Consider the following 27548-nt stretch of genomic DNA (forward strand, 5'->3'; position numbering starts at 1 on the left):
GCAGAGAGTTTTGAGGTTAATTACATCTTGAATGGAGAGGCATTTGCAGAGCTTTCTATTTGCAGATATGTGCTCTCTACTAGGTATGTTCAAAGCAGCTCTGAGCGCATTGTTTTGCAAATTCTGCAGTTTGTTCAGGATGGACTTATTGACACCTAAGTAAAGACCATTAGAGTAGTCCAGTTTGGATTGTATAAGTGCTCTGGCGAGAATGAGACAGCCGTTAGGTGATAGTAGTGGTCTGCATGCCCTGATCAGCCTTCCTGTCTAAGCAGTTGCTGAAGCGGTCATGTTTACATGTTTGGTAAATTTGGAATTTACATCGGAGTAAAAGCCCATGGTTTTTACATCTTTGGCAATGGGTATGATGTTCCCATCTTTGCAGATGCTGGTGAAGTTAGGGCTGAGTTTCTGTAGGTTGGTTTGTGATCCTACCAGGAGAATCTCAGTCTTCTCATCATTCAGGCAGACGCCATGTAGGGCCATCCATGCCTGAATGATGGTACAGATTTTGTTAATCCTGGCTACATCTATGTCATATGTTCCTGATAAAGGTAGGAGTATCTGGGTGTCATCTGCATAATTAGTGTAGGTGACACCCAGATGGTCCAGTTTATCAAATAGGGGCTTTGTAAAGATATTGTACAAAGTGGGCGACACACATGAGCCTTGTGGCACGCCACAGGTAATAGGGATTGGGTCAGCAGCTGCCGGGGTAGAGAAGACCCGCATGGTCCTGTTATCAAGGAATGATTGAATCCACTTGATTGCTGATCTTGAAAAATGAGCCGGCGATGCAAGGTGGTCACAGAGTACCTTGTGGTCGACCATTCAAAGGCCGCCGACAAGTCGGAGTAGGATAGCCACTCTACCTTTATCTTTTAGTTCGCCAATCTGGCTTTTAAGATCAACAAGGGCAGTTTCCGTTCCATGTTTTGGTCTAAAGCCAGATTGTCGCGAACCAAGTAGTTTTTTGGTCTCAAGGTAGTCTTGGATTTGTAAATATGCAACCCTATCTAATATTTTTAAAAGGAATGGGACCGTTGTAATCGGTCTATAGTTAGTGGCTAGTATTTTGGGTACTTCACCTGTGATTGCAGTGATGGTCCTCTGATCCCCCCAGCCCCCTCCCAGCCATCCACCAGTTTTAGTGTACAGACAAAAGCAGTAAGCTCTGTCACTATCTCATGCACACCTGTGGATGGGGGCTAGAGAGGACCTTCTGACTAGTGTGTACAGGATGGAAGAATTGATGCTCGGCCTGTCTATACTGCCTTTTTGCACATGTGGCACCCACAAGGGGATAGGGCAGCTGACTCTCCCATTTATAGACCACAGGCGGCAGCAGCAGCATCAGAGCCCTGTCACTGTTCTTGTGGACACCTGACACTTAGAGCTGACTGGGGATGGGGCTGCTGACTGCATCCCAGTAATAGTGGACCGTTAGCAGCAGTAGAGTTCTTTTGCCATACACTGCCGATGCTCACATCTGGCAATGCTCCTTTGAGGCTGTGGTCTAGAGGAGGAGGGCAGGTGGTGCTGACTGCCTCTTGGCTGGAAGTGTAGCAGTAGGGCTTCTGGTCACGTTTCCTATGGCCATCTGACACTTGCTGCTACACACAGGAAAAGACGTTCTGTTGCTTGAACATACTTCTGATGCTTGCCCACATCATACCTAGGTCACACCACATATCAGAATTTAGAGATATGGGTTGCGATCAAGAATAGAATAGCCTTCAAAACTCTCACACTTACCCACAAATGTCTGTCCAACTCTGCACCTAAATATCTGTCCGACAGACTTACCAAAAACCAATCAGACCGGCCCACCAGAGCGGCCCAACAGCACTGCCTCAGAGTCCCAAGAGGCAACCTGCAAATATCTGGGGGCAGTAGTTTCCCAGTCGTAGCCTCCAAACTATGGAATTCCCTACCTATAACGTTAAGAACCGAACAGGACTCAGGCAAAATTGGCTCACCTCGCAGGATAGCCATTAAATCTTGTACCTGGTCCTCACCGCATGCATCTTTTCATAGCCTGTAATGTATCATTTCAAATCTCACTGCACTATAATTAATTGTACATTTCTTTATCATACTGTATATTGTGATTATTGCCATGTCTGCAACTCTGTAACCATGTCACGTACCTAAAGCAATGCGCCCAGTTACCTGAGGGTCCGGTGCGCTATACAAATAAACAATTCAATTCAAATCAACTTGAAGGGAAATGATAAGCCTGGTGATTAAGGTAATTTGGGGCATCCATGGGTGGCAGCTGCTACCCCTAGCAACTTCTCTGCTACCAAGGACACTGCCTCTACGACTCCTGATTCAGGGATAGCAGAGTAAAGACGGCTCTTATGGCCCTGGCTGTTAGCGGAGATGACATGGCAGAGGAGGATAAAATGGCGAGGCACCATCCTACCCTCTTGTAGGTGAACGGGCAAGGTGATCGTCAACGGGAAGATTTGTGAGAGAGACTGCCCTCGGGCTTGAGCGAATAGTACCCAAATAACGGGGTTGTTTCTCCTTGTTGTGTTAAAGTCATACAATTGCGCAAGAGGGTCACAGTCTGAATCAGTTGAGGAACCTCTGACAGACACTTCTTTTGCAAAAAAATAAATAAATAAACCACACTCAATAGTGGAGGTAGCACCACTGTCTGCTCTGCAGAGTTGAAAAAAAGAGTTAATCCTGCTTCCATTCCCTGGACCAAATATCGCTGAATCTGAATGAAGGTGCATGATTGCGCGCGGTTGCATTTTATGTATAACGCCCTATGACTCCAAAAGATGCAAATGGGGCCTCACTTGTTTGCTAACCCTAACTGGTGAATTTCCATGATTTTGAGCTGTTCAATTGTAAACTTAACCTGTCCTCAACTGAAGATTTTGCAGTGGATTTGATTCAAAGTTTTATTTTAATTTTAAAAGGTTAATCAGACCTTTATTAAACAATATAGTCAAATGGAGATATGAAGCCACTTTCACTTCTTCTGTATTGTCAAAAAGAGAATATTAACTACGGGCATCTTAATTCCTTAAAAAGTAGTGTTTATCAATCACAGGCAAACAGCATGGACACAGTACACTGACCATTTAAAAGTTAATTTAATTCTATCCAAATGCAAACATTTAAAACATTTCCAAATATATTCCCGCTACACCTAATGTTTCTCCACACCCTGGCGCTTAATTATTGCAGTAAAATACCTGTGCGCATTTCCGCGTCTTTACATGCTATATTTGGGCGTGACTGTCTGCTGTAATACTTGTGTTCCATTCGGACCATATCTCAATACCCACTTAAACAAACCCATATATTGCTGACTGACATGTTTTGAGTGTGTTTCAAGGGGGCATTGAGCTTTTTTTTTCTGGCTCATTGCACCTGCTCACATCGCCCTCACATATACCCACCATACCCCTTTCCCTTTCTCTCTCAAATCAGGGCCCATCCTCCACACTCCCGCGTTGCACTTATGCACACCCCAGGCCCACCTGCAACACACTCACATGTCCTGATTGACTTCCCTACAAAGCAAGTGCAGCGCGATGAAGAGGCGTGCTGCAATTGCTTCATGGAGACATCAAGTCACCTGGTGTGCAACAGCCTCATTACTAATCAGATGTATGGCGAGACTACAATTCCCATGCTTCCTGTGTCATTTCTGTTGTTTACTACCTCCTCAATAGAGACACTGGGCCTCATTACGACCCTGGCGGTACGGAGTGAACAGCGCCGTAAAAGGTGCCGGCGCTGTTCACCCCGTACCGCCGCATTACGAGTTTCCCTTGCGGGACACGGTAAGCACGCCTGGGAAAACCAGGCGTGCTTACCAGGTCCCGCGAGGGGAAGAGGGAGCAAACAACGGGCCATCTCGTAATGGCCTGTTGTTTGCTCCCTCTCCCATTCCCATTCAGCCCTATAGGGGCTGAAATGGGAATGGGGAAGGACCGTGTCCGGGTCCTTGGAGGGAGGAATTACCGGGCCTTCCGAACTCGGAATGGCCCGGTAGGTGCTCATTCCGAGGACCCGGACCCCGACGCGATTTCGGTGGCAGCCATGCCGCCAATAGCAGCATGGTTACCGCCGAACTCGAAATGAGGGCCACTGACCGTTCCCTTTCATGAAACTACATTGCTCATCAGTATTGTTTTCGTAGTTTTAGTTATAACACTACCAATTGCTTCAGTGGAATTCTGTGCCTATGAATTCATAGCATCAATCATGTAATGCATTCTGTTTCTTTCATCAATCTTTTAACTCAACATTTCACTTTGATACTCAATCCCTGTCATAGTAAGCATTCATGATCAGTCCTTTCCTGGTGCACCAAACTCTTGAATGTCTCAATGCACGGATTAACCATGCACAAGTATATATTCTAGTCCAGACTGGGTTGACATTACTTCATCAAATGTGTACACAGTAGCAAACATTCCCTAATGGATTACTCGATTTCTCTATGATAACAAGCAAGTTTTCCAAATCTAAGATGAATCCTACAAACTAGGGATAGCAATTATTCACCATTGTTCTGTGGAATATAACAATCTCCAGCATGTCTCATCTTATTGTCTAAAAATGTAAGATTGTATTAATATGGTTTTAAAGTAACAGTCACAGAAATATATGATAATCTTTGCTTGTTTAGAAACCAAATTCACCTTGGGCCTCAAAGTGAATAATCAATCACAATTCCAGTTGGCACAATATACATTCTCATTACCTCTTTAAGTTTTGGGATTTACGAAATGTAGACCTTTATGAATCAAAACAAAGGGGGGCGTGGTTTGGGAGTCTCTCTACCAGCACGAACACAGCCCAATGACCTGTTCTTGGGTGGATGTCCCCTGGGAGAGACTCTACCAAGTCTTTAGCTCACTGACCCTTTCACAGAGGAGACATTTCCCTGCATATCAGTCTTTGTCCTGCCCAGGGGCAGCCCAGCACCGAAATGCTAGGCAGTTCTCCTCTGAACAAGAGTACCAACAGCAACCCCATACACGTGTTTCAGCCTTGTTGGGCATCATCAGTAAGGTGGAGCTGTGCCTCTCTAAGAATAGTGAGCAAGGGGTCCACGTCTGGATTGCCCTTCTAACTTAGGGTGAGACCCAAAGTTAATTTATGCAAAACAAGGGGGGATCTGGGAATCACTCTAGCAGCACAAACACAGCCCAATGACCTGTTCTTGGGTGAGTAAACCCTGGGAGAGACTTTACCATGTCTTTAGCTCACTGTCCCTTTCACAGAGAAGAAATTCCCCTGCATATCAGTCTTTGTCCTGCCCAGGGGCAGTCCAGCACCGACATGCTAGGCAATTCTCTTCTGAACAAGAGTACCACAGCAACCCCATACACGTGTTTCAGCCTAGTTGGGCATCATCAGGGGGGTGGAGCTGTGCCTCTCTAAGAACAGTGAGCAAGGGGTCCACGTCTGGATTTCCCTGGTAACTTAGGGTGAGATAAATCAAGGCTGTCAAGCCACTGTTGTATGCCTCCTCAAAATTATTTGCAACAAGCTAATTTTTGCCTTGGTTTCTAGTGGCTCTGGCATGCTCAAAAATGCTCTATTCCCTTAAACTGATATCAATTTGTATGTACATTTGAGCACAGGTATCTATGATGCTCCCATGCACTCATGCAGTTTTGTCGAATGGAACATTCTCAACATTTAAAAAAAACCCTTAAGGTTTTTGTAACCACCTGCTTGTCTGTTTGAAATCTCAAAGATGCTGTGATGTAACTTATCTTTGAGACTAGGAGCCCCAAATAACAATCTCCTGGTCTTTTCCCAAAAGCCTTTGGGAAACAATAAAAGCTATGTGTATATTTGAAATGTTCATTTTCTCATTGCCTTTGAATAGTAAGTTACGAATATTCCTTTCACAGAATTCGGAGGACATATTGCCACCTTGCAATTCATAATCACTGTGCGGGTGTGATATCTTGTAAATCTTGAAATATTTCCGTAAGGTATGATAACACATTTCTAGCGGTGTGCACAACAAACACATGCAAAATTGAACTGGGCAAAGTTTCTTTTAAATAATATGTTGGTTTCAAGTTCATAATATTTCACAATTATTCATAAATCTAGAAAATCTAGTGTCAAAGTCAGATTAAACACATTTTGATTTGATAATCTAAAAAAGGGTGTAGGTTCTTCACTCCTACCTTTCCAAATGAGAAACAGAGCATCTACAGATCGAATCCGGACGACATTGTTATCTTTCCAAATGCTACAACTTGCTTGCCACTCTTTCGTCTGTTCCCAAAACCCCATTAAGACGTTAGCCAACTTGGTGGCATCAGCAGTGCCAAGTACTTGTGTATAAAATCCACAGTTACGGGTGGAATAGTAACTGTTCAGTACAATATGAATTTTCTCAACTATCACGTACGCATGCTCCCTGGAGTTAGGAGCGCTACCTCATAAACAGTGAGTGGCACCATTGAGACCTTCTTTGTGGTGCAATGCCATGTAAAGCTGTTAAGATGGGCCCAAATATACCAATACAATGTAATAACTTATTATGGCCTCCGGTCCTCGATTAAAGAACCTCTCCCAACAGTATGCTCATCATGTGGACATGTAAAAAAACTATTGCATCAGATCAGGCCATACCTCACACTTAAAAACAGATCTCTCCTGGCATCCTCACTAATAAACTCACGATTGGACTATTGTAATAGTTTATTGATTGGGACATCTCAAGGAATCCTAAATTGGCTACAAACTGCTCACAACAGAGCCGTTAGGGCGGTATTTGACTGGGCTAGATGGGATAACGTCACTGCCTTCAGGAAGAAACTTCACTGCCTTACGGTGAGGAAGAGAATCAGGCATAACATTCTCTCGCTCACTTATAAATGCCAAAATTCCCATGTGCCATATTATCTCACTAATAGATTGGTGAGGAAATCACCCTGCAGAGTGTTACGCTCCTCCGATACTCTCCAGCTTAATGAGCCAAGAACTTGAATTCATTGCTACACATGAATGCAATGCCCCGCCCTTCATTATCAAAACATCTCAATCAGTTACTATCGTTAAGGAACATGTGAAGACATTACTGTTTAATTTACCCAAATAGAACTCGTCTCTACCTCACTCTACCTCACTGATGTTTCTTCTCCCTCATCCTTCTCTTGGAGTGCTATCAGGCCTACGGGCATGGAGCGCCTTATAAGAAATTAAATAAATAAATAAACTAACTCCAAGTGCATGAAGAAACCCAGCTCTATTTCAAAACAGACAGCTTCTAGAACGTACAAAAGACAATCTCAAAATAGTGTTAGGAACATCAAGGTTTTGTACCAGTAAATCATGATATGTGACGTCATTGGTAGTACTTGTCTTAGAAAACTTCTACTCTCCAACTTGATTTGTTGGTAAAGTATAGACCATATAGTTATCCATAAGCAAACCGTTTACTATTGGTTCTTTTAGAACCACAAACTCCTCTTAGGTACATCCTTCTACAAATTATACATTTCAATCTAGCTTACTCTACTTGGCTCTCTACTACAATAGTTGATAGAAAAACAAAATTTGACTGGCCAGTGCTTTGTTCATCTGACCTTGGACACCTTTATGTGGTGCCACACATGGTGGGGACGTAGAAGTGGGCAAACCACTATGATCTAGGTAAATTAATACTACCATCTCATTCCCAGGCTTGATGTCCATCTCCAAGCCTGTTTGTGGCCATGGGCATGTGTGTCTCGGTGTCTGGACATGCTAGGAAAGTGACAGGTGTACTATGTAACTGGGCCTTGGCTGAATGGCCATTGTTTCAATCACGCAGTGAGGGACCGCTGTGCTAAAATCATTTCGACAATTTTGGGGGATTTCCTACTGTTCTGCATGCTTATACTTTCTTTTGCTGGTCATTTGGGGCGATGTGTGTTAATTTCTTAAATAATCAATTGTCACGGTAGCTACCTGCACCTGGTGTTCAGTGTATTTCTCACTGCTACAAATTGAAGCTAGTTAACCTTTGAATTGTTTGCTATGTGCTCTGGGAAACATTATCTGGTGCTGTTTCAGCTCCTTGGGCAACCCTCCGCCTGGCGTACTGACATTGGTCTTGTGGTACTGTTTGGGCTTTGTGAGGCCTAGAAACCTGTGTGCTAAGCAATTGTATGTCAGGATGCAGTTTTTCAGAATTGAGCCCTTGCAGGTTTTAGTCAGAGTAACGGCAGCCCTTCTGTTCTCTGTGTGCCATTTTAGTGTTATTTGTGTCTGGTGTATGTTCTTTGTGTCTACTGCATGTGTACCCTATCTACGTGTTCTGGAAACTCCTACTTCTATAAGTGTAAACTACACTGTGCCCTACTTGTGTCACACAACATTTCTACACTTAATGGTGGCTATATGAATCTTAGTGTTTCACTGACAGTTCAATTAACGTGTCTTAGTTTGCATCTTCGTTCTTAATTGGGAACAGGTGGGGGCATGGACTAACCTGGTGCAACTCTCAACTCCATTACCACAAAGCAGTGTCGCTTTATGGATAACTATAAGGTAATTTATTGGCAAAATATTTCTGTGTAATCTATTCATCACATCCCCAGTATTCTTAATAAAAGCAGGTAATGTTGTAACATAGGGTTCGATAAAATGATCAATATAACTCAATAGGGTTTCAGTTAAAGAACCCATAGATATTATAATCGGTTTAAGATGTGAACTAACTCAAGGCTTATGGATGTTAGGTAACAAATAGAACTCCAGAGTAACTGGAAATGTTCATATGAGAAGATTAATTATTCCTGATCTAAGTCCTCTATTCAATCCAACTTCCTATTCATTAAATCAAGTTTGGTGGAATGTCAGTGTTTGACCTTGATTTAACTTGTCATGATAAGATGTAACTTTCAATTATTTGTATGTTTCTCTCAAATATTCATCAGTTTCCCTTGCTACCATGTTCTGCCCTTAACTGAGGGTTGAATCAATATGGTAGGATTTCTACTCAAGGGATTGATTGCTTGTTGCCATTCTTTGGAAGGACTGTGCTTGTCCCATTTATCCCACATCTACATATTTAGTGTGTGGTTACTGACCACTCAATACCTGATATAACCGCATCATCTATCATTGTTGGGGAAAACAAGTGCAATTTTCTCTCCAAACTGCTATTGGCAGATTTTGGGTTATCCCCATGTATGCTAAATTCACATCATCTGCAGAGGCAAGAGGGTGACCTTTCACGTGGCTGCAAAGTTATTGTTTTTAACCTTTCTTATACTCACTTGTGCACTCACTTGTGCATTACCTACAGTTTTCATACCTACAGCTGAAATGACCAAATATTTTTCTAATCTTCATTTTCTACAAATCTTGAAAAGGCCTATTCAATGAATTCCCAAATTACAGTTTTCCTTCAGCGTGTAGGAATATTTGGTGCGTTCTCTTATTTATAGAATTGGCTCATGCAGGTGTGGCACGCCAGTCTCAGATTCCCATTGATACAATCCCACATCACAATTCTGGCCAAGGAATTGACAGTGTGGTATTTAGAAATCTAAATGTATTTAAAAGAATAATGTGACTTCACCTGACTTGATCTCCATCTTTTCACCATAGAGATGAATACAATATATGTATAACAAATCCAGAAATCAAGTAATTTATCAAACAAATGTCCCTTCCTATATGAATCTCACTGTTATAAGTTTGCAAAGGCATTAACTTTCAATTTCAACAGTCTTCATATAATTATACTGTATAATAGACATTATAAACATGTGTACTCTACAATGGCTTCTTTATGAACATCACTAGTTTCTCAATTATAATATTTCATTATGATTCAAATGTCTTTCAAACATTCACATTTTCTTCAGTATCAACACACACATGGTGTTTCAGAAATAAACACTTAAATAAATAACATCTATTCCTACATATTCAACTTAGCTCCCTTATACATATTTGAGTTTGTAGATGTATAGGCAGTATTGGCCATACTCATGTGGACAATGGGCAGCATACATTGGCTCATGTAGATTTGAATTCCAGAAAATACTGTCAGACGTCTGATGTTCTATTCTGAACCCACATGCATAGTGCGTTCCCAAAATGTGTGGGAGCAGCTATCAATAATCATGCATGAGCGACTTTCAATAAAAATGAGAGTGTTCCTTGCAATCTATACATAAATATGTGTGTGTGTGTGCATGTGACTTTGAATGCAGATACATATGCAGCTTTAAATGCCTGTGTATTCTTAATGCATTTGCTTATTGGTTTCAGCCTGCATGTTTTTAGTTGGAAGATATATTTTTCCAGTAACATTTGCAATGTTAAAGAATCCTCTTCCTTTCCACATTTTTTTGGGATTGAGCTAGTTTTAATTTACTTTTTTAAGATTTAAATTCTCATTTTGGAGAGCCAGCGGCGAACTCTGTCAGCCTCAAATCCTTCCTTCAGCATACCCTCTGTTTAGGTGGCTTATTTTGAATTCAATCTCCAAGCACAGACTGGTCCTCCTTCTCTAGACTGTTCTCATATCTGCATGTTAAGGTCTTCCAATTGTGTCAGCTTACCAACTCCAGTTGGTTCCTCAGTGTTAATCACTCCTTAAACCTTCTGTATTAATCATCTTTCCTTAGTCATTCTATCTCCTGTGTGCATGAAAATTTAAATATTTTCTAGCTTCACCTCTGGCTTGCGACAGATGTGTGGTTTCCCAGCCACATGATCGGCAAGGGTGGGAGGAGAAAACTACTCCTGTTGAAGAAATGTTCATTTTAGGTTTTTTGACACAACGTTTGACTAAAATATGCAAGATTGATCAAACTTGTCTTTTCAGAGTCTGCAAGTTGTGCCACACATTTAGAGACTTTGAGTGATCGCAGTCAGATAGTTTGTGTGCCCTTTTTTAGCTTTGCAAAACATGCAAAGTATATTTTGTATTACATATACTGATAGTTATTACTCCTATATGCAAACTATCAAAATGCCATGTCAATCAGAGCTTCTGTTATAATGCAGCGATCAATTTAGTTATTTCACATTTTAATGTGAGATTTCCATCGTGTAAATTGATCATGTCGTCTAGCATGAAGTTGCAACCCTTTTCCACCAGCTGTTAGTGGCGGTGCATCACCTAAATACTCCCTGTCATATTCTATCTATGTGCATCAAGAGCAGGTGTTTTTGTTTGCTGGATGTACATTCAATTACTCTTTAGGGTGTTACATCGGCTTATTCCCAAGCGCCCACAAATAACTGAAAAGAATGACAAATGACCCCCTTTACAGTGTTCAGAAACTCAACATCTTGTGGTTTATTATGAGATATTCTGGTGCCCTTTGTGATTACACGTGTTTCGATGACTAAATCATCTTTTTCAAATCAGGGCTATTTGTATTACAAAAAGTTTTTTATAATTTGTAATTTACACATGTTAAGCACATACCATGATATTCCCATATTGACAACATATGAGAGTCATTGATTTATCAATTAAAAAAACATTCAAGTCAACATATTTTTGAAATCAAAAATGCACAAATTAAATATGATGAAATAAAATTAAAGAATGGCCATTTTAGGGAGGGGTGAAGTGTAGGAGTGTTAAGGATTGAAAAAAACAATTAGATAAGAAAAAAGAGAAAATGGTAAGTTAACCACAAATTAACTTAAGGTTAAATTTCACTAGTACTTTTCAAATAATAAATGAACAGGTGTTCATGTAATGGTCCATGCACTTCTTGATTTTTATATTTTATTTTTTATTATTTATTTTTTCGTTATTATTCTTGATTTACTTTTAATTATTATGGTATCAGGTACTACGCACACATCCTTACCTAATTGCACTGTTGCCCACTAGTATTCTTAATGTCTTGTGAATAATTTCATGGGTTAAATCCCAGATCCATCTACAAAAAACAAAAGGAATTGTTGTTGGGAAGAATGTACGTCCTGTTGTGTGTTTACATTAACCAAATTTGTACTGGCTCACGTTTCTTAATTCTCATAGTTCCCATAAAGAAAGAGTAAAAATCTTTAAATGTTTAGAAAAGTGTTCTATGAGCCCTTTTTTTCATTAACTGTCCCTTTAACTGATTAGAGCAGATGTCTATTTGGGTGTATATAATATTCAGTAACCCTTTCCTTAACCTCTAAGTCTAATGCATCCTTGTGAGATGCTTGGGCCCATGACAAATTATGACACAGGCTTTCAAGCTGAGGACTTGCATCCATTTGTGTATGTCTGGCATGGCCATTAGCAATATCATTTCCTGTGCAGTCATAAACTGTACCAAAGACACTCTTTATGTGTGTTCTTCATGTGCATTCCTAGGCTGGGTCAGCCAGGAAATGTAACAATACAGAGTGTTTCTATTTCCCCATTTCAGCAGTTGACAGCCTTCCCCTTTCCAACATGCATGGTGAAGTAGAAATGAAATTTTAAATGACATTTCAGTTTTACCCTACATTTCAAATCTGTTTGGTTAAAATGAAACATATGCAACTCTAGTCATTGAATATAAGTAACATTTGAACTGCCAAAGCACTTTTTTTTCCTTCCAGTGCATATTCACAAGTATGAGGACATATTAAGGAACCAGCTTCTCAGAGAGTTTAGTTCTGTGGCTTGCTGTATGCCTTGGGAAATAAATGCATTCCAATATATGAAAACTTGTTCTTGTTTGATTCTCAGTCTTGTCCTTTTGATTTGTTAAACAGTGACAGAATGAAAATATGTAATCTACATTGTTGTATTCATGTGAAATCCGGCCTCGTAAATATTGTCAATTCAGAAGTTACTTTTATCATATTTACAACGTATTGGGCGAACATGTTGAAAATGGCAACTAGCAAAAATGTGCAGTCTAGCAGGAATCTTTTTAACCATGATGGTAAGCAAGAGGCAGAAATCGCCAACAAATGACAGCATATATGGCTGGTGCCTGTCTTGCTCTGTCAGGAAGGTCTTATACATTGTACTTTATTGTAGGTTTCTTTTTTGGTGTTAGGGTCTATACAGGCACAAATGAAAGTCCCAATGTAAGAATTGATCTGTCACCTTCATTTCACATTCTGTGTGATAAGTTGACCAGTAAATCAAAGGCTTCTTGATCATTGATCATTTCGGTGATCGTGTGCTGGTCAAATTCACAGGAGCTTCTTGTAGTTACTTCCTCTTCTTGTCTGTATTGTGTCATTCTCTTCCCACCCTTTGTAGCATTCCTCCTCTGCTGTGAAATGTGAATTGTTAAATTTTCTTTCTGTGTATAGTATTCTCATGTCTAAAAACAACTTTATGCAATTCCACTTTGTGGATTACTACTGCAAAATGCAATTTCATATTTCCTATATCTGAGGAGCTTGGCAATGCAGATAAAGCAAGCACTATTCCTCATGTTGTTATACAGGTACACGCAGAATGCCATTCTAGCCCTCTGGGGCTGTGCTGAGTCTAACCGACAGCCGTTACATGTACCTGATACACTAATATTTTAGTTGAGCCAGAAGCAAGATCTTAGTCTCTTTGAATTGAAAAAGGACCTATAAGGGTTGAAACATGTACCGACAGAGTTACACTTGTTTATTGTGGTAGCTTGGACTCAATTTGTTAATGTGAAATATAGCAATAAATGGCTAATACCATGACTATTTGTGGATCTTTGAACTTTCCTAGTAGTAGGAGCATAGTTGTACGAGGACACCTCTGTACCCGTTATGCAAGTAATCTTTCTTTTCCACCAATGAATAGATTTCCAAAATACATATATTTTAGTGGGACAACTATAGAGTGCCACTGGTGTGACTGATTTGTTTTCCACTTGGGAACTATCTCCCACTGAAATGGGAAATTGCTCAAATACTTTTCCATATCATATCTGTTATCACATGCTAACAGCAGGTACAGGCATTGCTGTGGGAGGAAGAGGAGCCAGAAAACGGGAGAGTGAATCCAAGCAAGAGCAAGGGATCTGGCTTGACTATAAGAGATAAACACACACCAAATCGGCCAAAAAATCATACCTGGTGTTCTGTCTCCCCACACCACAGAATTCAAAAGCCATTTCTCGTACCCCAATTTTGGCAGATGTGGAACAGTGAGATAAAACAATCCACTCAACATCACACACAGTGACCAAAAAGTGAAGCCAGATTTGGAGCCTTCTTTTCACATGGTACACTTGATCACATATCATCTCAGCTGCAGTTGGTACACAAATCTACCAATGCTTATCTTGAAGTAGGTAAAGTAACAACATGTTTCACAGTGAAGACCCAAAAAGCATATAAATCACATTATAAAGCAACCTGAAAAGTATATAAATCCCTATAGAAATATGAAAAGCAAATAGGTCATGACTGTTGCCTGGCTGCATCCACCCTGAATGAAAGAGCACCAGAACCACTTATCATGTTTGCCAAACATGCGCGTTATTAATTGGCTGAATTGGACTGCATTTCTGCAGTGAACCTGGTTATGTTTTCTGCCTATGGCATGATATTTTTTTACTGGCCATCACGGTTAAAAGAAATATGATAAGCAAACATTGTTTGCTTTAAATTTGATGCCCAGTAACAAATCCCATGCTAGAAGCCCAAAACGTAACCAGACTGGCTGCAGCAATGCAGTCCAGTCTAGCCACATAACAAAACATATCATGTTTACTTTATCATTGATGCCCAGTAAACAAATGCACCTCCTCCCCCACACCTCCAAATCAGTGGCCTCTGATTTTGGGATGCTGTGGGTGTATTTTTGACAGGAGTGCCTCTACACACATTCAGAGCTGCAATACCCCAGGCTTCATCTCCAATGGGCCATGCAAGGTTGAGGAAGCAAAATTCCCCTGGCCTTGCACGTCCCATTGTACATGTGCACTGGGGTATGAATTGTTAAAAGGGAAAACGTGTTTCCCTTTGACAGTTCAAGAATGTCCAGGAGCATTCCCTCAGTTGCTTATTACAGCTGATCCAGCATTTCGTGTTTTCCCTGAGCTGGCGGATAATCCAAAATGGGTGGGTCGACTCCCTGTTGTCCATTATTGATGGGCAGCCTCTGGTTGAAATCAAGCGGGCACTTGTCCTGAGTGCCATCGGGCTCTCTCACCTCTTGTTGAAATGTGCAGAAATATATGTCATCTGGTCACCAAAGACAGTAGCATGTGTCTTTGTGACATCATACTGTTATCTAAAAGTATCCATTGTATACCAGGGACCTCGTATTGAGCTTGACATATCAAAGCTTTCATCAGAGCATGTAATGTAATGTAGTGTAAAGAGGTCTTGTACACATTCTGCAATTTTACTGACCTCCCATAGCATGGTCTAGTAGGAAAGGAGGAAGGTGTAGAGAGTGCAACTTGGAAAGGCAGGTGCCAGTCTTGAGTGTTGACAGGCAGAAGTACCTGATTCTTGTGTGTAAATACCTTTCTAGGTGGTTCATGGTGGGAACTCTTGGGGTGTCTGAAGGAGGGCTCTCTTTGGAGTTTCTGGTTGAAGCATGGGACCGGATAATCTCCTCTTTGGGGGTTGGGAATAATGGTATCCACAAACACTGCGTTTGTAATCACTCTTCCCTTTATTCAACTCTAACCTTCTCCTTCAACTATCTCCTTCATACTGACCGGTCTTGTCTTCCTTGCTCCTCCCTTTCCCATGTGATCCTCCCCACGTGGTCCATCATCCTCATGCCTCCTAAAGGGTCAGTGTCCCTTTATTGTAACATCATCCCCTCACAAATGGCCTTTGGACATCTCAACATTCTTCTACTAGGTGAAGCGGTCTCTTGCTCATTCTCTGAGGTCTCCCTCTAAACCTTTTCACGGGCATCTCTACCAGATTTCTTCCTCCTTGTTCTTCAGCCCCCTATATTCCCAGCACCCCGTAGTGGTTGTCCTGGCATGTCCTCTTCGTCTTCCTGTCTATTAGTTTCCATCACTTCCTCCTCTCTTCTGAACAGATCCTTGAAGTGTGAGGCATTCTTTGTCAGCTCCTGACCTCCGCTCCTTGCAGTCACCATTGACCTTTTGACTGCTACCAAATGGAAAGTAGTAGCTGTATATTTGGAGTCCATCTTCTTCTGGGTCTGCTGTTTTACCAGCACTTCTCCTGTGCTGAACTCCTTTGGTCTTGCTCCCTTTTCTTCCCTTGTTCAAAGCATCCCTTTCCATCACTTCCACATGAATGTATCCTCTATCTGCTGGCATCTTAATCAGTCACGTGTTCACTTGGTAAGCCATCATGATCTCAGTTGGAGTGTTCCCTGTTGCATCGTGTGGTGTGTTTCTGTAATCCCTTAACATTTTGCACAGGGCCTGCTGGGTTGATGTTCCCTCAATGATTGCTCTCTGGATTATCTTCTTGATCGAGGACATTCATTTATTTTTTGTCCACACCATTGACTTGCACCACAGCAGCGTCATCTCAAGTTTCTTGAGAACCTTGAAAATTTGTGGTAATTGAATCTAGGTCAGTCATCCTATTTTATCGTGTGTGTGGGATGCCACATTCACTGAGCACTTCATCCAAAACACCTGCCACATGGGCGACAGCTGTTGTGTGGGTCCATTGCACAATTGGAAATCTCAAGAATTCATCTATCATTGCTAATAGATATTCTCCTCACTCCATGGATCCATTGCAGTGGCTGAGCCAGGAGGGGGATGGCCACCCCCTGGCTCTCCCCTGGTGCCCAGTGCAACCCCAGGCATCCTGCTGGCACCCTATTATCCACTCCCGCTGGCACCAAAAGCTGCCTCCACTACTGGTCTATGGAAATCCACAGCAACCCTGTGCCATAGTTTCTCAGGGATCTCTGTGTGTTGCAGGGGTAACAGATGGTCTGCCCTGGATGCGCACTGACATGGCAGGCGTCCATGCTCAGGAACCACATGTGTCTCATGAGTAGTTTGTTTGTGTTCTCTGGCTGTTTTCCTGGATTATAATTGAGATTTTCTGACAATTTATTTTTGTCTAGTGCAATGTGGTTGTGTATTTTCTACCATATATATATATATATATATATATGAGCCAGTTCTTTGGCCGTTTTTATCTCCGAAGGGAATGCCCCCCAGAACTGAAGGGCCAACTGGGAAAATTACCTGCCAGTCTTCAAAGACCTTCACACTGAAAATGGGCCTATTCAGGCAGACTGTGTGGGTATATTTCAGCAGTTGAAATCCAGAGAAAGCTAAAATAAATGTTATCAGAGTGCAGATTGGAAAGGCTCATCACATTGCTGGCTGAGAGGTAAATGCAGCATTTTCATTGAGACCTGACTATGTGTGGGTCTCTGGGCAGAATTCCCAAAATGGCTTCCCCACTGCAAGCCTGTTGGCCTCTGGATCTGGAAAGAGAATTCCCTTGAAGCTCTTGGAACTCAGCTATTTACAACTGCAATAACGTGTGGCTTGCCATTAATGTGATTTAATGGAAACCTCCCTGTAGCCAGACCTGTTGTCTCTGATGGCTCATTTGTTTTCAGGGCAAATGGCCTAGCCAGTGTTTGAATGGAATGTAGGGAGGAGCTGTGTAGACGGGGGCTGCCACCAAGGGAAGCAGAACTCTGAAATAAATACAATCAAATATAGGTTTTCAGATCGAAATGGTGGTCAACTTCAGATAACAGGACACAATGCCAGATGTCAGCATGGCCTCATGACAAAACAAGGCTGGCCTGACTCATTATCTGCACCTGGATATCTTTGTGTAGTCGATGCATCCCAACTCTTTATGACCTGCAGCCCACCAACTTCAAACAACAAAGAGGCTGAAAAACAAACACAGTCGAGCAGGCTCTGGTCACATGATGGCCAGGAATGGCAACTGGCCTGAGGAAAGGAGAGCTAAGACTTGCATACATATGAAGATTTCACATTAGTTTAAATGGACTATCGAAATTGATGCATTTTCTCAGCAACCACAAGTTGCACTGCATCCATTTATGTGTCATTTTTAAGATACTTTCAAGGTGATTTTGTTGAATTAAAATGTATCCACATGTGACTTAGGGAATTGTAATGGCAAGCTAAAATGTGTTTCTAGCTGCTCTGAAAATGTCCTGAATTTAAGAATAATGAGCTGATGGAGGGTCAAATTTGGTATTTTGAGAGTAAATTGCATCTTCATATTTCAGATTCATATCTATTATGCTTTGGGTATAAACGACGAAACATTGCCACATGCCCGTGCAACATGGTGCAGACACGGCTGTCATTTTATGAAATCCCCCATGATTAGCTGAAGCAGAATATTTATATATAATGGCAGTTACTAGTAAATTACAAGGTTTTGCCAGTAGCTACTGTCTGGCTACAGATGACATAAGAAGAAAAGGGGAATTTCAATTGCAATTTGCAATATTTTTGTTCTAGACGACCTGAAGCAATTGTTAAGCAGGGGATGGGTTTAGGGGTTGGAGAGAAATGGGAAGGACCAATCATTGTTGCAGGGCATTGCCCATATTGAAATCTTGATGGTGTAATCACAGGTATATAAAGTGTATGCAATATGAGAGACGGGAGAGCTGCTAAAAATTCCCAACAGAAAGAGCTGCAAAAAGATTACCAAGATTGACAGCTGTCCAAAAATGACCAAATGAGATTTGCTGAAGTTTCATCTAGGTGGAAATATTGATGGGTAGATTAGAAAAGTAGAGGCTATGATTCTTCACTGGAGCCAGAGAGAGGGAAGTGCTGTGGGTCCAATTGACTGAAGAGCTGGATAGAATTCTGTTTTCCCCTACAAGCAAAGCTGCTCAGTCACTAAGTGCCAAGCACAGAGATTTCTAAAGTAAGTAGACTGTCCAATTAAATGTTAGTTTGGGGATCAATTTAATTAACCCATTAGTGGGTTATTTTCCATTAGTAGGTGGAGGGGCAAACTGTGTAGATCCTTAGCCTATTTGACTGAATATTAATGTAATTAATTCCCCTTTGGCAAAACCCCACAGGGTGGCTCTAATTAGCATTCGAAATTAACAAAGCTCATTCCCAGTGTACGCTTTGAAACTATACACTGTAATGGAATTGGGTAATCCTATTTGTCCTGTTGACCCTGACTTCTTTAGGGAAGAGGGGTGTTCTTGTCCCTAAACTAGAAAAATCCCTAAACTGCCAACGTCCCCAATACAGGCCTTCAATTGGAAGGGGGTCTGAAAATTCAAAATTCCTAAATCCTCCCATTTTACTGTGCAATTTTCCCAGGGCCTTTAGATGGAGTGTGGTCCAAGGATGAATATCGGTTTCTAAACCATCAATCAGCCCCACACCTCCAGTTCACCAGAAGGGATCCAAACTGGTTGGAAACACAAGTCAACTATAAACCTCCTAGTCCAATTTTGGTAATGGTGACGGAACGGCAGGCTTATCTATGAAAGATCATGGATCGTTGGTTAGTTGCAACACAGCAAAAATACAATTATTACCCAATGATAAAAGGGACTGTCCAGTCAAGGTTTTATACAAATATCTACTGTATTATTATCACAACAGAAAGTTCTAGCACACTATGAAATACAACCCACCCTGTAAAGGAATGCGGAGGAGAGACAGTTTCAAAGAAGGAAACGGGATGCACTCTGGATACTGTCAGGAGTGTAGTAGGTATAGTAATTAATCACAATAGTTCAAGGATACTTGTTTTCAACAAGGACCACGGGACAGAACCACAATGTACCTTGTGCTTTAGATGTTCTTGGTGGTTGACAGGGTCAAGTCGGTTTCAGGGCGTTTTGCAGCTGCTGTGACATAGTTCAAGATGGGAGACAGTTGCAGGTATCAGGCAGCAGGCAGTTCGGCGTGCTATGCTGGACCGATGGCTGCAGGCTGGCCTACAGAGCGGTTCCGGTCAGGAATCATTGTCTCAGTGCTGGTCGGTGGTTCTGAAGCACTGGTCGAGGCGTCTCAGATGGCGTTAGTGACTTCAAAGTCAGCGATGCAGTCAGTTGCAGCTTGAGGGGCTTGCCTGGCTCAAAATGTCCTTAAAGGTGGACATCAGTAGATGCTTGTCGATGCACTCCTCCTAGCTTCTTCACTGGTCTCGTCCTTTAAGGCAGACGGCCCAAAGTTGAGGAGAGTGTTGCAGGCAGCTGCTTTGTCCTTGTTTTGGTTCAGTGCTTGCAAAAGTGAGACCTCATGTAACCAACATTGTAAACCAAACTGCTAGCCTTTTTATGCATGCAGGGAAATTAAAATTGCACAGCACTATATATGTAAATTGATTTCGTTCATTGACCAGTGTTGATTATTCCTTGAATTGAAATCTCTATAAAGTAAAGTATTGTGATTTGCGTTTTCCCAAACAATTTGTGTGATTTATTTATGTAAAAAGAAGTTTAACTGTGAACCACAGAGAAGGTGGCATGTGTAGTTTTAGTGCGATCTCCATTACCTCTAATTCAAATAAATATAAATATATTTTCTGTCCACTGGCCTGGTTCTTCACTCAGTGGTGGCACCGGGGGAGGAATCCAAGGGGCATGATATGAATCTGAATTAGGGCTGAACAAAGAACCCATCACACCGTTTGTTGTGCGACACCTTGATTGGGGAGGGAAGGAACTCCCTGTGTTGAGTTGAGGGTGGTCTCTCAATAAACCCTTACAATGGATAGTGGCGGTCGTCGATCGGTCTTTGTATACCAGTGTGCGTTGAAACTGGCCAATGGACAGTAACGGCAAGCTCGCACACCATTGGAAAATCCTTGCCATGGATCTGGATAGTATGTTTTTGTTTGATTTTTAAAGGAACTCCTGCTCACACATGATGTTAACATTTGCTCCTGTGTCTATAAGGAAACAGTGGCTGGTGCCACTGATTTCTACTGTCCCTCTTGGGGCCTCTTCTGCTTCCTGATCTTTGTGCATAAGGTTAACATACTCATCTGATAAGTATGGGTAGTCTGAGTAGTATTCTTGCTGTTATCCATAATAGAGGTCTTGTGAGTACTCTATGCATTCTGAATGGGATGTTGGTGGACCGCTATATTGGTCCATGCTTCGTGAGTAGGGGGTGGCTTCTTCTTCGGCTCGATCAGTGTCTTAATCAGATGTATCGTCCATTGCCCTGCGTGGTCCAAGGGCTTGCCCTTAGGTTGTCCTCCACTGTGCGTGTGGTAGTTGGGGTGTCCTGTTGAGTTGTCTCCACTGCATCATGGGGTTTGTCCTCACGGTCAGGAAAGGCCTCCCTTCTCTACAGCCTGTCTGAAGTGTCCTCTTCTGCATTTGGAGCACTCCAGGCAGGCTCCTGCGTGAGGAAATGCAAATCGGTACATGTGGCATAGTTTAGAGGGCCTTGTGGGCTGGTGAGTCTGTGAGTATGGACGGTTAGGTGATCTCCCTATTGTTAGTGGTTTGTCACCTGTTCTTGTCGTCGGCAGTGCGGCTAACACTTCTCCCTTTTCTGTCTTTTCGTTTACTGGGGATTGTATGCCTACTGCTCTATGATCTCATCTAATGGTAGGGGCCTCTTCAATAGCTGTTTTCTACACATGGATGACGTGCATCCTTTAATGGTCCCCGGTTGGATGGCTTCCTCATCTGAAAAATTGGTAATGGGTTTGTTTTGTCTCAGCCTTGTCACAATTTCGTCAATCGTTTCATGGGCTCGTTGGGCAAATTGATTGAATATGTAGCTCTCGTAATCTCTGTTCGGCTGAATCATTCATTTCCTGTTGAGCGCCTCAACCAGGGCGTCGTATGGTGCCCTTTCTCCTTCTGATATAGTTTGTATGGTGGCCTTGATCTCTTTTCCTGCCAGATTGGTGAAAATGTCTGCTATGGCGGGTGTTTGATCATCATCCACAGCCCCGATGAAGTCATCGCATTCTTCAATCCATTCTGCCCACCAGGGCCCTTTGTCATGTTGTGGATCGAGTTGAAATGGGAGGGACTTTCGGAGAAATGCAGCTTTAGCATTCAATGGCAGTGTGGCTTGGGGCCCTAGTGCATCCTCTTCCATTTTGTTGCATGCTGTTCGGGTTAGGGTCCTAGGCCCTGGCGGTGGGGGTTTTACCCTGAGATGCTGTGTGTTCCTTTGGTGGGCCTGTTGGTGTGGGTCTGTTGGGATTTATGAAGCCTTATTCATGGGTGGACACAGTTCGGGGTTCCCTGGGCCACATGTAGCCCCTGCAATGCACGGCTTACTGGATGGCCTACTGAGAGAACTGTGCATGTACTGTGCCTTATGCACTGGTGATGGTTGCGGCCGGGTTGTTGGGCCAAATGGCAGTGCTGCCGGAAGGTGTGTTGTGGGGCCCACAACTCCTTACCTCCTCCCACGGTGTATGTAGGAGTCCTTTGGCACCCCGACTCCCTCACGTATTCTGGTGCGTAACAGGGAGGCTGGGCTGCCCAACTGTGCTCCAGTGGCACGGGAAACGGTTGGGCGGAAAACCTGGGTCCTAGCTTCCTTTGGAGGGAGTGGCAGGATCGGTCGGTGGCTACTGACGAGTGCAGCTGGATTTCTGGGTGGCTGGTTCTGTATCAGGACCTCCGGAGCCCGTTCTGGCAGGAAGTACAGCAGGCTCACTGTTGTTGATGGCAGGAGAAACCACTGCGGGATTGCTGTGGTAGACGGCAGTGGCGCTGTCGCGGTACTGCTCTCCACGCCAGCGGGATCGCTGTCTGTGGGCGGATACTTTGTGTGTGGCGCAGCGCGTGTCCTCAAGGCCGTCGCCAGTTGATATCCCACTCTTTGGGGTTTGGGAATGATGGCAGCCCCACACACAGGGTTTGGAATCAATTTCTCTTTAACTCCAACCTTCTCCTTCCACTATCTCCTTCATACTGACCCTTCTGGTCTTCCATGCTCCTCCCCCTTCCCACGTGGCCCTCCCCATGTGGTCCGTCATCCTCGTGCCGCCTATAGGGGCAGTGTCCCTTTACTGTAACAGGACCGTTACTGGAGCCGAGTGCTGGACAGAAGCGGGGTTGTGGCCTTTCTGTCACTCTTCTACTCGTGACGCACTTTGCTGTTCAGTCAGTTCCATCAGATACTTCCCGGTGAGAGAATTCTGGAGAGCACCTGCCCGCCCCTCTGTGCTCTCCTGTGCCCCTGCTTCCTCTTGCACTCCACTCCTGCGTCCCCTTCACCCCCCCCCATCCCCTCCCCCCTTACTACTGGTTATGCACGTTGGGCTTGGGGGCGTTCTGAGGCAGGTCATTTCCGAAAAGAAACCGCCGCCACTCCATGCACGAAACACGTGCAGCACTGGGCGCGTCTGCCCCAGGGCGCCTTCCAGGCACGTCAATCTTTCGGCACCTTGCTCTGCAAGTCAGTGGAATTTAGGAGGCGGAATGTACTTTCTGGAAGTTCCTTCACTCCGCGCACAGCCAACATTACACGCGATCCCCGCTTCTTAGTGTGAGGCGGTGGGATAGCTCGGAGAGTTGAGCATGGGCTGGGGAGGTCTGTGTTCAATCTGCAGGCCTGGGGCCACACAGACGTGCATCCTGCCAGAATTGATGCACTCATTAATTATCGCAAGTTGAAATACTATTAGCAATAGCCAGATAGTGCCCGAAGGCTATGGCAGTCACAGCTTGGGTTAGGCGACATCACGCTAAAATGCTGCGTTCCAAGGATTGCACGCACCCGGTATCTCACGCACACATGCCTCATAGAAAGAACGACATTTTAAAAGTATGTAATGCGTTTTTAAAAACGAGAGTTATTGTTTCTACACGGACTGTAAATCAAAGAAATATTTAGAAAACGGAGCGTAATCGATGAAAATTCGTAAAAAGGAAAGAAAATAAGTTTTAGTCGCATAAAATGCTTAAAACAACTTGATAAGGTGATTGGACATTTTTTTCGCTAGTCTTTTCGTGAGGACTTTATCACGGCGACCCTTAAATTGCCTTAAAGTGTGATTCCACCACACACACACACACACACGCACGCACGCACGCACGCACGCACGCGCGAGTGGATGAAATGAGGTTTTTTTTTTTACACTGGGAATGGGGAGGGGGTGCACGGGTGTGGGCTGACAGAAGAGAACATTTCATCTCTGGCCGCGCTCCCTCGCCCCCCTGTTTCATGTGGCTAGTACTGCTGGTTTTAACTGGTAGCAGAGTTTCCAGCGTAACCCGCAGAAGCTGTGGGAACCGCAGGGGCGCTGCTCCCAGCCTCCGGGTGCCGCGCAGATGCGAGCCTTGTAGATCACTGTCACTCTATTGTCTGCCCCAAAGGAGGCGGATTACAGCAAACTACCCAATGGCAGCCCCGGGTCCCAGCGGCGGCGAGAGAGGGGCGCTTTCCGCCCCTTCGCCATCCCACCAGGGCACCCCCATTCCAGCCAGAGAAGCCACGGCGCAAGAGCTCCGACCACTGAGACATGACAGGCAGCGCCCCCGAGCCAGGAGCAGCTCCAGCAGCGAATGCAGCCGGAGCGGCAGCCAAAGGCAACACGCAGCCGCTGCCCTGGGAGCTGGGACTGCGGGCACCAGCGCTGCCCGCCTCAATCGGGCGACGGTAGCCAGCAGCAAACCGCCCTGAAGCAAAGCCCTGCGGGGGGCGCCACCCGGCACTGCGCCTGAGAACTCCCCGCGCCCATCGGAGAGGGGGGATACGGGCAGTGCACCGAGCATCAAAGGAAGGAGAACAGGACCGCCAGGACTCCACCCTCCAGCAAGGGCGGACTGGGGGGCCGGGTGGGGGAAGGGGGGGTTCTGCAGCAGCGATACATGGAGGACTGGTGAGACCCCAACACCCATCAGAGGGGGCCCCAACACAAATCAAAGGACCGCCGGCCTCCAACATCTCTCAGGGAAGGCTTGCACCACCCACGATTAAAGGACCGAGGAGACTCCAAGACCCATCAGGGAAGGGCTGGTGGCCTCCAGCATCTATCAAAGAGAGCCTGGAGGGCTCCAAAACCCATCGAGGGGAAGAGGGGTGGGGCTCCAAGAAAAGACCCAAGGAGAGTTGAGTGCGCTCCAGCAGCCGTCAAAGAAGGAGTGGTGAGCTCCAGCACCTGTCAAAGAAGGACTCATGGTCTCCTGGAAAGATTAGAGGAAGTCTGAGGGGAGCCCAACACCCTTTAAAGCAAGACTTGGGGCCTCAACACAGATCAGAGGAGGATTGTGAGACCCTGGCACCAATCGAAAAAGGACTGCGGGCACCAGGAGTTATCAATGAAGGATTGAGCGGAGACTCCATCACAAACGTCATAGGTCTCCAGCACCTTATCAAACTGGTATTGACAGGACTCCAACAGCCATCATCGGGGAGTGGCTGGCTACCATCACCCTACAACCCATCCACCACAGATTGATTGATTGGTCTTCGGGGTGTAACCAGAAAAAAAAAAACAACAATGGGCCAGACATCTAACAAGGTTGCATTTTCAGGGTTCCAGCACTGAACCGAAAAAAGCTGGTTGTGTGGGCTACATTAAAGCACCCACATTGAGAGATCCCCGGCGCCCAGGCAGAACTGAAAGGAATCCAGCTGCCACCTTGGAGGGCTTGAGGGACTGGGAACTCCACCCCTAAGGAAAAGGATTCCATCAGTCGACCAGATGATCCTAGGCACCCAAAGAGAGTGACTTGGAGGGCGTTGGGGAGTCCAGCACCCAGTCACTGCAGGCAGACCGGAGCCCAGCAGCCATACAGCAGGGATTGGGGAGTCCAGCAGAAAGCCACTGCGGGCTGACCAGAGTCCAGCACCCATTCAGCGGGGATTGGGGATTTCAGCACCCGGCCGCTGCAGGCTGACCAGAGTCCAGCACCCATACAGTGGGGATTGGGGATTTCAGCACCCGGCCGCTGCAGGCTGATCAAAGTCCAGCACCCAAAAAGGTGGGGACTGGGGAGTCCAGCACCCAGCCACTGCAGGCTGGCCAGAGCCCAGCACCCATACAGCGGGGGTTAGGTACTCCAGCACCCGTCCGCTGCAGGCTGACTGGCGTCCAGCACCCATACTTCAGGGATTGGAAAGTCCCGCACAAAGCCGCTGCAGGCTGACTGGAGTCCAGCACCCATACAGAGAGGATTGGGGAGTCCAGCACCCAGCCACTGCAGGCTGACCGGAGTCCAGCACCCATAGAGCGGGAATTGAGGAGTCCAGCGTCCAGCCACTGCAGGCAGACCGGAGCCCAGCCCCCATACAGCAGGAATCGGGGAGTCCAGCAGAAAGCCACTGCGGGCTGACCGGAGTCCAGCACACACAGAGCGGGTCTTGGGGAGTTCTGCACCCAGCCTCTGCAGGCTGACCGGAGTCCAGCACCCATTTGCGCGGGATTTGGGGATCCAGAAGCCAGCCACAGCAGGCTGACCGGAGTTCAGCACCAAGACAGTTAGGATTGGGGAATCCAGCACCCAGCCACAGAAAGCTGGCCTGCGTCCAGCACTCATACAGTGAGGATTGTGGAACTCAGCACCCAGCCACTGCAGGCTCATCGGAGTTCAGCACCAATACAGTGCGGATTGTGGAACCCAGCAGACAGCACCTGCAGGGTAAGCGTAGCCCAGCGCCCATACCGTGAGTATTGTGGAACTCAACTCCCACCCACTGCAGGGTGACCGGAGTTCGGCACCTTGACAGTGGGAATTGTGGAACCAGGCAGACAGCACCTGCAGGCTGAGCGGAGTGCACCGTGGGGATTGTGGAACTCAGGACCCAGTCGACGAAGCCCGAGCCGCACCAGCACCCACACAGTGGGGATTGCAGAATTCAGCAGCCCCCAGCCCCAGCAGGCTGCCCGCGGTCCTGCGGCGATATATTGGATTGCCAGGGTTCAGTGGCGTGCGGGATTGTCGGTTCGCGGCAGAATCCATCGAGAAAGCATCGCCGGATCCCCGCGTGCAGCCCCCCGGAGGTGGGAGTTTGGCGCAGCCCCCCGCAGGGCGAGATGGCCTCTTGACGCACGAGTCCGGGCGACGGGCCGTGCCCCCGGAATGCAGCCATGATTCTGCTCTCCTCTCGCAGCGTGGTCCTCTCCGTCTACTACCCGCAGATCTTCCTGGTCCTCACCAGCGGCAGTTACCTGTGAGTCGCGCACTGCGCTTCTTTCTATTCTGCTGGAGCCTAAGGGGGAGATGCGCACCTGGCTGGGGGGACCTCTGGTCCGAGGGGTGAGATGCGGGGGTCAGGGCGACGAGAGCAGGGGGGTGGGGGCGGAGGCGCCGGGGTGTGAGAATGCGGGCGTCAAATGTAGAAGGCGTTGGGAGCAGGAAAGACGCCGGACTGGCCGAGGTAGTGCGCAGGTGGCGGGAGTGGGCGCCAGAAAGGCAGCTGACTGGAGTACTGACGGGTGGGTGGCAGGGGTGGCGCAAAGGGGGAGAGCCGGGCGTCGGTAGCATGGCTGGGGCGGATAGGTGTGAGGGTTAAAGAGCAGGGAAAGGCGGTGGGACCAGGAAAGACGCAGGACTGGCCGAGGTAGTGCGCAGGTGGCGGGCGCCAGAAAGGCAGCGCTGACTGGAGTACTGACGGGTGGGTGGCAGGGGTGGCGGAACGGGGGAGAGCCGGGCGTCGGTAGCATGGCTGGGGCGGATAGGTGTGAGGGTTAAAGAGCAGGGAAAGGCGGTGGGACCAGAAAAGACGCAGGGCTGG

The 27548-nt window shown here is 45.4% G+C and overlaps 1 protein-coding gene across 2 annotated transcripts in view; it reads left to right on the forward strand.

The window, feature by feature from the left end:
* Positions 1-27548, forward strand: part of WNT7B (Wnt family member 7B) — a 554012-nt gene that overhangs the window by 119004 nt on the left and 407460 nt on the right. Inside the window, exon 1 of one of the 2 annotated variants that reach the window (XM_069628185.1) lies at positions 24166-26984. The exons of the other annotated variant lie outside the window; for it this stretch is intronic. Coding sequence (XP_069484286.1) covers positions 26902-26984 — 83 coding nt within the window. The 5' untranslated portion in view covers positions 24166-26901. Of the gene's footprint in view, positions 1-24165; positions 26985-27548 lie in introns of those variants that run through there. 2 annotated transcript variants of the gene reach the window in all.

Source organism: Ambystoma mexicanum, chromosome 12 (genome assembly GCF_040938575.1).
Source record: "Ambystoma mexicanum isolate Mex_15411 chromosome 12, UKY_AmexF1_1, whole genome shotgun sequence".
NCBI lineage: Eukaryota > Metazoa > Chordata > Amphibia > Caudata > Ambystomatidae > Ambystoma > Ambystoma mexicanum.